The 14,112-nt window shown below is 46.0% G+C and overlaps 1 protein-coding gene across 1 annotated transcript in view; it reads right to left on the minus strand.

Moving 5' to 3' along the window:
- Window positions 1-1,584: 1,584 nt before the first annotated feature.
- COMMD1 (copper metabolism (Murr1) domain containing 1) overlaps window positions 1,585-14,112 on the minus strand; it is a 68,918-nt gene continuing 56,390 nt past the window's right edge. Inside the window, exon 4 of the mRNA XM_009892514.1 lies at window positions 1,585-1,714. Within this exon, the coding sequence (XP_009890816.1) occupies window positions 1,607-1,714 (108 nt within the window). The 3' untranslated portion in view covers window positions 1,585-1,606. The remainder of the gene's footprint in view (window positions 1,715-14,112) is intronic.

The raw sequence follows: 14,112 nt of genomic DNA on the forward strand, positions 1-14,112 counted from the left end.
CAAGTACAATCTGGCAACGCCACAAGCAATAAATTCACAAGGAGAAGCAATGAGGAGTACTTTAGTTACGGCACGAGAACGTCTTATGTTGTCATCTCTGTCTTGGTACAAGCCCTCAATATAATTTTAGCTCAGGAGGAGTTTGCTTATGGAGCTAAAATAAAATGGAAAGGATCAACGTAGCATCCAAGCAAATGTCCACGCACGCCTTGCCATTAAGCAACAAAGCAGAACAGCGACCTGGTTTCATCTCCAGCTGGTCCGTCACCGTTTTATGGACTCTCGGGCAGTTCTCTGGTGGGAACCATCATGCTCCATACACGCGTTAGCCTGCTCGGAACAGCCCCTCCAGGTCCTCCTGCACTGATAAGGTGGTAAGTGTGGTTATACATCCTGCTGGGATAAAGCTGTCGAGGTTGCACCCCTGAAAGGAAACCCCTGAAACTGAAAACATTTCTGCTCAGGCCTCGTTAGTCGGAAGGGTAGTGCTCTGCAGTCTGGCGCTATGGCAGAGAGATGGGGGTGGTCTCCACAGCCAAGAGGCACAGCAACCTGGGCAGTTCAGATTGCGGTGCCCTCTACGTACCTTACCTGCCTCTAGCAGCTTTCTTCACACAACTATTTTATCGATTCTTTAACCTGCCAGGTTGCCAAGGGCGTTTTCCTTTTACCCAAATTCCACACTGAACATGCACACACTAGAAATCCTGAGGCTTTTTTGAGGTCAAGACAAATATCAGGACAACCAGGACTAAGAGCAGCCAAGTTGAACCGTGCCCTGACAAAGCACCATCCTCTCAATCACACCGTGCCGCTCGGTGCCAGGGCTGCACGAGAGCCAGAAGGCTGATGAAGGTGGACGGTCTTCAGGGTCAGAAAAGGCTTTGAAGGCTCGCCAGCAGGTTGCTGGATCAGGCGCTCAGCTTATGCCGGAGGGCTGCTGCTTTTGGGAAACTGGCACCTGCCACCACCCAAGAGATGCTCCGGATTGTCCCCCTGCAGCGTGGGATTCAATGGGCCACCCAGGTTGGCCACCTCACACCTTTGGGAACTGTTTGTTTAATCCTCAGCAGCACAAAGGCTCGTGATGACAGAAACGTACGTGTTCGTCTCTGCTCCCTGAACTCGCTGCACTTCATCTGCTCTCCCGGGCTTTAAGCTCTAAGTAGGCAGAGTTTGTGCAGGTGGATTTGTCCTGCACAGCCCGTGGTTTGAAAGGATAAACGCAAGTCCCCCCTAGTCTGCCTGTTTCTTCTGCTCATTTCCCCCCTGCCACATACTGGCCAATTTACCTTTGCTGTTCCTCCAGCCCAGTATTTACAGCATCTGGAAGACTCAAAAATTGATTGACGGGGGAAAAAGAGAACAGCTACACTACACTCGAAGGCCTGATTATGCAAAGCTTTCTGCGAACAACGCTGCCGCTGCCTTGCAGAAGGGGACAGAGAAAAGCTTCACAGCGTGACTTAGCCCATACTTGGTTGTGAATGCATTGTGCAGTTAAAACCGGGATTTAACAGTTGTTACCTTTTTTACGTGCAGAAACAGGAATTATGAAAAAGTACCAGGGGCCAATTGTTTTCTGAGTTGCAATTTCTTTATTTGGTTAAGTGGTCTGAGTCAACAAAGTCATGCTCTCCTCTATTTCCGAGAGTTTCTTCAGCATCTGGCTCACCTTGGCCTCATCAAACTCCAGACAGAGAAACTCCGATTCCTACAAAACAAAAGAACAAGAACAACAGTTGAGAAAGATGACAGCTTTTCAGGCGTACGACAGAGGGGGAACGGTGAGTTCTGGTTTCCTGATGATTTGTGTCCCGAGAGCAGTACGCCAGCGGCTGCCAAAGAGGACATAGGAAAGCTGAGCTGTGCCCGCCTTTCCTTTCAACACAGGCATCAGTTGGGGTCTCCCCTTAGCTGCAGACTTTTGCAAAACTTGTAGAAATTTAATTATATCTGAGACTTCCACTTTGCTTTCCAGTCTGGCGATCCCCGAAGCTGTTGCTGTTGCGAGTCTGTACATTGGGAACTGCAAAGTGGTTGAAGCCACCACACAAAGCTCGCCATGTACAAAACCCAGACTTAATATGGGGGAGAACATAAATCTAGAACACAGTCTTGTACAGGACATTCCAGTCTGGAAATTCAGGAGAGTTTTATGTTCTTTTACACATGGCCTCTACTGTCAATATAAACTTAGAAGCAAGTTAAGCAGCAGCACTGATTTGCTCTGAAAAGTCCTGACATCTTAAAAAGTAGTTATTCTCTGGAAAAAAGGATATTGGGATACAGTAAAATGATCTTGTCAAAGGCACAGAAAATAAAGAGTATCTATAAAAAATAAAGAAAAAAATATACATGAAGTTCTAATGATATGGAACTCATCGATAAACCCCAACATTAAAAGGTTCTCCTGAGATCTCCAGTCCATGAGCCTTACCTACTGGTACGGCTATAGTTACAAAATATTTCCTACAGTGATTCTGGCCGAAGAAACGTTTGCGATTGCGGGGAGCGTGACTGTGTACTAAAGGTCATTCCAGGTGAAGCACCATTAGTGACAGAGAAACAAAGGGAAAAAATGTGAAAAATCAAGTGCAGCAAGTATAGAGGGAGGTTTCCTTATGAGACACTGGAATAGTTTTAGCCATCAGAATCAGTGTATACCCACTGAATTTCTGTATGTAACACAGACCCTGTGGTGCTTATAAAAGCAGAAGGGCATCTCCAGGTCTCAGATGTTTTCTACCAGACTAAAATTTCTATCATTATTTCAAAATACGTTTTTTTTCCCATACAATTAGCATCTTCCCAAACCACTAACTACAACTTCACCCTTTACATTTATGGAATTAATATTTAATACACAAAGATAAAATCACAGGACAAATTAAACCCGCCAATTTTTACTGAGTACATTTTAGAACAGCTCCAAGCATTTTCCCCTAGGCATCAGGAATAGTTTTATCTTTTACCCTCTCTTTTTCTCCCAAGGATTCCTGGGTTGCTTCATTTTTTGTAAGAACCAAACCAGCAAGCGAGATGCGAACCAAAACTGCTGACAGAGGCAGTGAGGGGATCATTTTGTGTGCAATTATCACAAAAGGCACTGCCAGAAGAACGCTAAGGGGAAAGAAACAAGGTGCCAGAAGTTGGCGATCGGGAAGCTGAGCCTGTGAAGCACATGGAAAGGTTGTGCCAGACACCGGTCAGACGGGGAACCACCACAGTTCAAGGCAGACATCAAAACGGTGATTTTAAACCTCAAAACTTGATACTTTCTAAGCAAGAAGAACGAGTAAAATGAGAGCAGCACACACTTCAAGCTTTTTTTTTTGTCTTTGAGTATCACTGTCTCTCCCCTAATGATGGTACTTAGGTGCTGGTAGGTCACACTCATTGCATGAGTTAGTCTTAGTGAAATGTTTATTACCTTACCGGCTAACGACCAAATCAGCCAACAGACCAAGGTGCAGTGTTCAAGTTATGCGGTTGCTTCTGATTAGAAAAGGTTTTGTAGAATTAAGGAGAACTTTGACTGAATGAAGTATCACTAAAGTTCAGTCATAGTCATGTAACTAAATATATAACATGTAGAATACACAGCTGACTATGAGGAAAGGCCTTTGCCTGAGCAAGCGATTATGCTCATCAACAGTGTCCTATTGGAAACCATTACTGTAGGTTGTGGGTGGCTTTTTAAAATTAATTGTTCATCTCTATAGTACATTCCAAAACATCACAAAAGTAGCATTAAGCATTGGAGATCAATAACACCAATAGGAAATCTAGGACTTGGAAGCGAGGACTTTCTCGCACCATTTTTTCTTGTCCTTGACAATGGTTATCAACACGTCTTACAGAACATACCTCGTAGAAAATACCTCTGCAAAGCGCAATTACAGCCAAGCATAATTACAGCTGGTCACCGTGCAGAAAGACAGTGTTTGGTGAGGAATTTGACAGCTTAACTCCATTTGGCAGTGGGCTTTCTTGTAGTTTCCTGCCTGATTAGGAGCGCACTGAAAAAAAAATCTGGGTTGGAGCTGCCTGAAGAAGATGTGTTTGCAGAAGATTGCGTAAGAAAGCCTAAACTAAACCCTGAAATTTCCCTCTATGCATTCCTTGATTAGGAAGCACTGGAAAAGTCAAATCTCAAGCAATTCGTTAGTTAATCCCTGAGGCTTTGTGAAGCATCGTGCTGAAACCAGACCATGGACCGTTGCCGGAGTAAACTGGTCTCCACTGAAATGAGCAGAACCGGCCTGCGTCAGCTCAGCCGGTGCAACCGCCGCAAATCAGGACTGCAAAGCCAATGCTTCTTCACCTCCCCCAGCTAAATCCCCCCCAGTTTTAGCATCCTTGTTTTCCCAGACCTGACTGGGGAAAAGTTTTGCGCCCACTTCTATAGAGGAGCTCCTGCAGAAGGTTTTCTCACCAACCTAAAATAAACCCAGTATCTCTAACATGTTACAAGTCTTGCTTCGCAGCCATCTGCAATCAGCTCTTCTCTCTGTAACCTGACCTCTCGTTCCTCAACACATGTTCCATAGCCACCGGCTAATTTCTATCCCAACCTTCTAGGGAACAAGTGGCGGCGCCATGCCACGCAGCCCTGGGTCATAGTCCTCTGCAGGACAAACTCCAAGGCCAAACTCCTGCTGACTTCAGAGGCTTTCCAGCCACCGCTGTGCACCCCAACTCATCAACATCGACTTCCCCAGGTTGGGTCTGCCCATGCAGCCTTTAACCTCTGCATAAACTGATTTTACGGCTTAATCACACGGTGAGTGTGAGCGGACAGGAGAAGACTGAAGCTCTCAGCTCTGGTGGAGATGTTTTTGCCCAAGCCTGAGGCATAAGGAGGATTTTTTTTTCCCTCTTCAGGTTTTGTCAGTTAAAAGGAATGTAAATTGAGCAAAAGGACACTCTTGGATTACACTAAGTCTCCTCGTGCCACTTTATACAAGTGTAAGTGTACTCATAAAGCATACTTTTATCTGTAAAGCAGCTAAGACTTGCCTATGTGGATTGGACGGTATCTAAATAGTTATCACCCTCTCACGTGGGCCAACTGGAAGAACTGGGACAGAGACATGCAGGGTTTGTCTGCTTAGATAATATTTCATATAAAAAGCAGTGGCGTTTTAAAACCCTGCGCAAAGAGAACGCAGGTGATGCTGTGTGCCCATCCTCACCTCCATGGATTTCAGACATGTCCGGAGCAGCGCAGGGTCCACGTCCCATGGGAACAAGCCCACTCACACCTCCTTGATTTGGCGTCCCAGAGGCCACCGACCTACAGTTGCCACTACTACGAGCAGCACTCAGGAGGAGAACTGCTTCAGATCACGTGGAAGTGGAAGAGCAGAAATGCCGCAAACTGGGACCCACAGACTGGGAGTGACCTGAGTGACCAGGAGGGAAGAAGAAACCTCAACACCACCCCACAACAGGCAACCACTAACCAACGCACCAGGCTCATGCATAAAAGCCTTCTCAACTTGGTCAACAGCTGGTTGAATGTGAGCCAGCAGTGTGCCCAGGTGGTCAAGAAGGTCACCAGCATCCTGGCCTGTATCAGGAATCATGTGGCCAGCAGGACTGGGGCAGTGATGGTCCCCCTGTACTCGGCACTGGTGAGGCCCCACCTCGAGTGCTGTGTTCAGTTTTGGGCCCCTCATGACAAGAAAGACATTGAGGTGCTGGAGCGTGTCCAGAGAAGGGCAACGGAGATGGTGAGGGGTCTGGAGGACACGTCTGGTGAGGAGCGGCTGAGGGAACTGGGGATGTTCAGCCTGGAGAAGAGGAGGCTGAGGGGAGACCTTCTCGCTCCCTACAGCTCCCTGAAAGGAGGGGGTAGTGAGGGGGGGTTGGGCTCTTCTCCCAAGTAACAAGCGATAGAATAAGAGGAAACGGCCTCAAGTTGCGCCAGGGGAGGTTTAGGATGGATGTTAGGAAAAATTTATTCACCAAAAAGGTTATCAAGCATTGGAACAGGCTGCCCAGGGAAGGGGTGGAGTCACCATCCCTGGAGGGATTTAAAAGATGGGTAGATGTGGTGCTGAGGACTTAACAGTGTTAAGGTTAACAGTTGGACTCGATGATGTTAAAGGTCCCTTCCAAGCAAAACATTCTACGATTCTAACTTGATGTGGTGCTCTTAAGACCATTAACAGCTCTTTGTAAAGATATTATCTGATCTTGAACTACCAGGAAAGCAAACTTCAGACAGTGAAAAAGCACTAGCTTGTGATGCCTGTGTGCAAACACAGACAGATGGGGACAGACGGGGACTTCTGTGCCCGGGCAGCTGCTTCCCGCAGCAATGGGAGTATCATGGTTTCTTGGGTTTTCAGCCTTTTGGTACAGCCATTTGCTCTGCAGAGGCTGGCATGCAATGTAATTTCATCGCTCTGGAAGGTATTTTATTCTCCTGTCTTAGGTTTTGCAGTAGATTAGGATGTTTTAAAGATTTAGCTGCCCCTCGCGTAAGTGAAAACCGAATCTGTAATGTCACCAGAACCCCAACTTGCCTTCGCACATCCTGGTACCTTACATCGTGATTAAGAACCCACAGTAATTTTCAGCCTTCCCAATTTTTTGGTCAACAAAGACGTTAAGTGGTTTTGGAAAGGACTAGCTGATAAAACAGTTTTGCATCCACAGTTGTGCATTGGCTTGCTAGCAAAGAAACCTTGTTATCCTTATCGATAGTTTTTGATACTGCAGTAAGCGAAGTGCTTTACTTATGGAGGGTTTTTTCTTAATTAAAAGAATTGCGGAAGCCAGAATTTCAAAAGAAGTTACTAACAACAGTAGTAGAGTTCAGAAGTGTTGCATGTCTTTGGGCTGAAGCCCAACCATTCAGTGATACGTGATTAAAATAAAAAGGAACTTATTTCTCCACGTCTCAGTCAGATGTCTGAAAGGGTCAATCAAAGAAATTTCTGGCATAACAATTCCTATAGAAATAATTTTGCTGCTTTTCAACAACTTCGGAGTTCCCTGTGACTAAGCAATAAATAACAAATTCATTGCTAATCCATGTCACTTTTCCTTCCAGGTCACTGAATATTCTGCAGCCAAGCAAATCTCCCACCTCCTCTCTCAACCAGGAAAAATACCATGTGTATATTACCTTAATAATTAAGTGCATCACTGGTAAATAAAGACTCTGGGGTCATGATTGTCAAACCTCCCAGTATTTTATGTTAGCTTGGATAGCAAAACCAGCAGGGAATACCTCCAAAAGGATACAATATTCTACCGTAAAATGCTGGGAGACAACCACGTATGGTTTTCCCCCTGAACTTGGCAGAAGAGGCGGTGGGCCAGGAGTCATCCCCAGGTTGCATCTGGTTCACGTGCCGCAAGTCAGCCCGTGCCGATGTGCGGTCGGATGTGCGCGGCAGCTCGGCGGGAGCCCGGGAAGAAAGAAGGAGGCCCCCGCCAGCCCAGCGGGGTTTCACCGCTCCTCCAGGGACGCTGCCGACTTCCCAGCAAGCGCACCCAGCGGCGGGCACCCTCCTGCCGCAAAATTAGGTGCCAGGCAGTTTGCTGGGACGGGATTATTCTTTGCAGCAGGAAAAAGTACAGAAATGCATAGAATGACAACCTGCCCTTGGAGGATTTCAGGCAGTTATAGGTCTGAATAATACATGTCTTGCATTCAGAAGAAAGGCATGGATATATAAAGCTACATACACTACAAGCTAGCCAACCATTTTCTTTCGAACCGAATAATGTCTGTAAACGCTGATCTAAAAACCACCTCTGACTGTTATTCTAAGCGCACTGAAGAAATTGCGGGCTTCGCTTACACCAAAGCAGCAGGGTTAGGGTTCAGTCAGCGATGTATTCACACCAGATGAATATCTTACAGTTCACAATACAAGCAAATTAGGTTGCAAACAGAAAAGCCAGCGGGGGGGGGTAAATAAAACAATGGCAGAGAAAGCTGTGTGGTACAAGGAGCCGGTCACTAAGACATCCCGCAAGCCTGAACTCGCGGTCAGCTTGCATCACACGGGCACGAGGCCGGCAGCAAACACACACGGGAATTCCGAGCACACTCATCTTCTCCAGCGACACCCACAAGCAGAAACAAATGTCACTTGGTTTCCAAAGTATTAATTAAACAGAAAAGACGAAATACTGATTTCAGACTAAATCCACAGCCTATAATTTTTTTTTCCTCCCCTGCACTTTCGCAAATGTGTATTAAGACACTGCTTATCTGGAGTACACGGAAACGTAAGCATGGGCTTAGACATAACCTGCTTCAGCGGCATGAGTTAGGATTACCAAAAAATCTTCTGGTTTATCGGAAAATGTCAACTCTCCCACTTCCTCCAAATTTGTTGATTACATTTAAATACTGTTTTAGTCAAAAACCCACGGGGACTACCCTGTAAGCAATATCCCAAGTCACAAGCGTGACAGTATTTCAACAGGAAAATCAGTAATGGCCATCAGCGCCTGCTGTGTACTTTGGTACCCGCACAGGGAGGTACCGATGCTCCCTCCGGCCGCGCCTCCCTCCTTGCCGGCTCAGCACCAAATCGTGTTTTGCCTGTGCCAGTACGGTCCCAGCTTCCATTCTCACAACCAAGACCCGCACGTTCTCAGTTACCCCTTTTTTTTCCATTTCTTAATCACTAAAAGATTATAACTGTAGTTGAATAGAAAATGTCTGGAAACAGCCAGCGAGGAAACCTGGAGAATGAGCAGAGGGGTGGCGCACACCTGGCAGTAATAACTGCACCTTAACTTTGACACTTAAAACAAATACAAACCAGTCAAAGTCCTTTAGACCTTTTTTTTTTTTTTTTAAGTGCCCCATCAGGATCACCTGGCTCGTTTTTAAGTGGATAGATTCAAAGCAGAAGGTGGCTTCGGTCATTCCTCGACACACGAGCGCTGCTGGGAGCAGGGGGAGCGGAGCCCACCGGCTCCGGTGTTAAAAGGAGTCTGGCAAATAGCCCCCATCACGCCAGCGACCCCGTCACTGCCAGGAGGTATTAATAGCACGCTCCTTCTTACTATTTCTCTAACATGGACAGAAACAATAAGATATTCACTTCAAGGTTTAGCTGGACCTGCTTAGAGGCTTGCAAGATAAATGCAAATCTCAATTAAAAAGAAAAAAAAATAAAAATTCCAAGCACCCTCCCCCACCCCAAAAAAGACACGAGAAAAGACATTTAAAAAAATAAATAAATATCCCAACATAGCCGGAAATTCAAACTGGAAATTAGACACCTTTTAAGAACAGTGCAAGGACGCGTTTTCCTTGGGAAAGGCACATCTAAAAGTAATTTCTGCAAAGATGCCGCCAAGCTCTACCGCAGACGCCTCCCTTCATGGCAGACTACTCTTGCTTACTCATTACTGTGGGAATTTGCTATTCTACTGTTCGATGGCAGAAAAGAAATAAACCCTGATAAACTCACCTCGGCATTATTATTACTATCGCTTGCTTCAACCCCTTTCTTTGGAGGGCTGACACCTGGTGCGCACAGTTCAAGCGGGACTCACCAGGCAGGCCTGGTGGTTAAGAGGTTTCGTTCCGCTACGCGTGGCTTTATGTGCCGTCCCACATCCCTCTTCCACGCAAACATCTGCGGGAGCTGCCGCGGGAATGTCAAAACACACAACGAGCTACGCTCCGCCTTCTTGTAGACCATCGGGGTGGAAGATCCCTCCCAGCACCGAGCGGCTCCTGGTTGCTCCAGGTTTGCTTCTCCCAGGAAGAGCTGGCTCATGCCATTCCTAGCAGGACTGGGGGAAGAGGGACGCAGAAATGACCTGCGTAATTCATGCTAAAATAATAATAACAGATAATGCGTAAGTTGCCATGAGGATGTTCTCACAAGGAGGAAAAGATGACCCAAAATAAGAAAAATATTAGGTTTGAGCTTATTTTTTCTGCTTCAAGAATCAGGGTAACACCACTATGAACTCAGTGACTTATGCTAGGTGGAAATATTTCCTGTCAAATGTTTCTGAGCAATTTATTTTTGCTGTTTAGAGTCTCAGATTAGGAACAGCTGATAAGTGGTAAAAAGAAAAAAAACAACAACAACTACCCTGGGCTGCCACAAACCAACACAGGGCGATAAAGGTACGAGACGGTGCATCAAATCTCCTATCACATTGCATCAATCGTGATCCCACTGCAAACTTCAGAAGTCATTTTTAGAGTCATTAATAGTCTGCGAGATACACTGGGGCATAAGATAATGACAGCAAAGTCTAGATAATTCCAGAGAAATTGGCATGGATGGCAATCCATCGATTTCATCTGACCACATTTCTGACAATACTAAATTCATTATTTTTAATTCAATTCAGACCTATTTTTGCAGCAAACCTGTAGTCGTGGCCTTCAAAAACTCTAAGGGAAAGTGCAATTCATTTCCATAATACTGTATAAAATAAAGCACAAATATTTGTACCTGAAAGTGCCTTCTAATTCTTCTCCATCGTTTTCCTATTACACGAGCCAAGAATCTCTTAAGCGAATGACTATTACATCCCCGTAGAAAGAAGAAGTTAACCCGCTTGCAGATTTTTTAATACTTTTAATGTAACATCAAGCCTGTAATATCACAGATTAAACAGACAGAGGATTGTAGAAACTGGAAGACTTCCAGGAGCAGAAGACCAGGTCTCCGATACCACACTGCACATGTAATGTCATCGCTCTGACGTTATCAACCGACTGAAAATAGCATACCTCCTATGGCACACCTTAAGTGAAAAAATGAGGATTTATGGGTGCAGAGATTTAACCTGCTGCTCTTTGTGTCTTTTGGAAGCACGGGTCACCATATTTTAATCAGTGCAACTAATTAGAAGGAAGCGTACACTGTAGTTCTTATAAGTTTCACACCAAAGTAAAACACAGGACAAAGGATTAACAAGAAAAAAAGACAGCTTAATACTTTTATGCAAGCTTTATATACTTTCTATACGGTGATGCTGCTTTCAAACTGGTGCCATTAACCGACGTTGGCTTCTGTAAGCCTTCCAACTTCCTCTCTTTTTGACTAAAAAAAAAATCACTTTGATTTGTACCCGTTTCCTTTCTTTTTTTTTTAACTGCTTTGACCTTATGTATTGCCCGTATCCCAGGCGGAGAGCGGCATCCTGCCCCGCGTGCTCTCCCTGCACAAGGGCTGTATCGCAGGGGTTGGTTACCCATGCCTCCACGGACCAACGTTCTCCCACAGCGCCTAAATACAGCGGCTGACGGCGAACAAAGGGTGGACGCCCAACACGGGTAATTACCCTGCGTTTGTGATTAGCGATCTCCTATTTCTTTTCATTATTGAAAGAGCGCTCAGTCATAACTGCTGTGTTCCAGATGCCGCTAGGACACTGCTCATTCATTATTGATGTCGATTAGCCCAAACCCTCAGTTGGCTTTCCTACGAGGGCAAAACACATTCAAATACCCCAAATGCTGAGCCACCTCGTATGGCAATTTGCTGTGAGCCAGAAAGGAAAGGTTATAAGAGCCACAGTTCTGCCAGTACCAAAAAAAAATCAGATGAAAAAGACCTGCTCATCTTGACAAAATGCAAATTTCATTCTCATCGGTGGATGACTCTTTGCAAGATTATACCTGTAACTTTGTATGTGGGCTTATCTGATTGACTGCCACTCGCTAAGCTCGCTTACCTGGTTCCTTCAACAGCCTTTTATCATAGAATCATAGACTGGTTTGGATTGGAAGGGACCGTAAAGACCATCTCGTTTCGCCCCCCTGCCCTGGGCAGGGACACCTCCCACCAGCCCAGGTTGCTCCAAGCCCCGTCCAACCTGGCCTTGAACACCTCCAGGGATGGGGCAGCCACAGCTTCTTGGGGCAACCTGCCCCAGGGGCTCACCACCCTCACAGCGAAGAATTTCTTCCTGATATCTAATCTAAATCTCCCCTCTTCCAGCTTAAAACCATTCCCCCTCATCCTATAGCTCCACACCCTGATCAATGCTAAGGCTGCAAAGTCAGTCATCCCCGTGAAGCTGCATCGGCTTTGTTTCAGCACCTGGTAAACAGGCAAAGAGATGCAGAACCTAAAATCCCTCCGGTGTAGCCACAGTTGGAGATATCTACCCCATTTTTGAGAAACCTGTAGTGTTTTTAATAGTTCTCTGTATCTTTTCAACATGGCTCCAAACGCCCGTGGTTGTAAGCACGTGGCTCTTTGCAGATTTACCTGTATCTACCTCCGGCACCCAACAGACGGGGAACATCTCGTTGGGACACAACTCTGAAACGCTCAGCTGTGGCCAGCTTTACCAAACCTCACGCCAAGGCTCTGTAGACTGAAATAAGCTGGACGGGCGCGTGTTCCAGTGTCTTAGGTGTGAGGTTGTCTCTCACCTTCTGGCAACGCTCTGTGTCCTACCCCTGGGTAGCCTGTTTGGCAGCCCGCACCCAGAGCCAGGTACCTACAGCAGCGCCCAGAGCATCCAGAAGCTGCATTTCTACTCTGGAACGTGCTCGATTCAAGCAAAATCCTCTAGGAATTGAGCTGTGGGACAACATCTCTATCAAGGATGCACAAACAAGATTTTCAGAGGCGATTGTTTAAGGCAATTTATTATTTTGGTTTTTTTCATAAGGGCACCAAGAGGCATGTCCCTGACCTTGCTGTAAGCCTTGAGCTTACTATTTCCAAGCTTCCCCCCCCCAAAAAAAAACATTATGGCATTTCCTACTTGATATTTAAGGAGAAACCCCCAGAACATTTTTCCCTCCTAGTCTTGATCTTGGAGATGGACAAACCAGTTTGGGGAAGGATTCAGCCTGGCAGGAAAAATACTGACCATGTAAGTTGGTCAAAGCTGAAGGCCACCAAACATAGGGTTGGGTAATCCTAACTAAAGGCACTGCTGTCGCTGTTGCCTTCGTTAGGTGGGAATGGAGTCGTGGCAAGAGAACAGAAAGTGTTACGATCTAACCCCTGGTGCAGAAATGAAAACCGAGACATCTCTGTATCTAAATGGATTTTAAAAAAATTAATGCAAAAATGACTTCCTCCAACTCCTCTCTGCCCCTACGGGCACTATTCTGACACAGAAAGCACATGAAGGCTGTTTCCAGTGGAACCCCAGCGTCTTTGAAAGCACAGCTGAGCTCAAGAGTTCTTTCAAACCCTAAAACAACAAGCGTGGGATGTTTAATCTTTAACAGGGGCATTTTTCTCCTGCTGCTTGGCCGGCTTGAAGTCAATAGGTGTAACAGCAAGCAAAATACATCACTTCACCTGCTTAGTCCACCGAGACTTTCTTGGTGACGCTGGTATGCAACTCCGGTTGGGTCTCGAGCCCAGTTGTTAGGTAGCAGAAGGTGTAAACAAGCAGAGAGTTACGATCACCAACTAAGAAATGCGCTGCTTTCTAACTCTTCTTTGCACAAACTTTGTTTCCATTAGGCGAGCTTAAAAGACCTTCATGCAGACGGGCTGCGGAGATTTACATCATTTTGTGTGCATATTAGGGAGAAAGCCCTGCTCTTCCCCTGTCCTACAGGCACGGACGTTTCCTCCCTAGAACAGGAAGAAAGAGGCAATGCAAGTCTAAAGAGCCAGGACTCTTGAAGGTTGAGGCTTATTAATGGAGAATTTAGGGAGAACTTATTTACGGGCTTGTGGTCAATTTTTTTGGAAATCACAGAATGGTTTGGGTTGGAAGGGACCTTGAAGACCATCTAGTTCCCCCCCCCTGCCCTGGGCAGGGCCACCTCCCACCAGCCCAGGTTGCTCCAAGCCCCGTCCAACCTGGCCTTGAACACCTCCAGGGATGGGGCAGCCACAGCTTCTCGGGGCAACCTGCCCCAGGGGATCACCACCCTCACAGGGAAGAATTTCTTCCTAATATCTAACCTAAATCTCCCCGATAGACTGGTCACCACTGGTCTAACCCCCATTTTGGGAGATGGTACATAAAAGCTTTATGTGGAATCACGTTAATTCTGTAACTCCAGTCCCCAATCACCCTAAAAGTGTAAATTAGACTGAAAGTTTCACATTATTTTTCCTCCTTTCGAAGAAAGCTTTTGGGAATCCTGTGCAAACCCGGTGTCTGTCATAGGATGCA

This window comes from Charadrius vociferus, unplaced genomic scaffold (genome assembly GCF_000708025.1).
Source record: "Charadrius vociferus isolate BGI_N301 unplaced genomic scaffold, ASM70802v2 scaffold139, whole genome shotgun sequence".
Taxonomy (NCBI): domain Eukaryota; kingdom Metazoa; phylum Chordata; class Aves; order Charadriiformes; family Charadriidae; genus Charadrius; species Charadrius vociferus.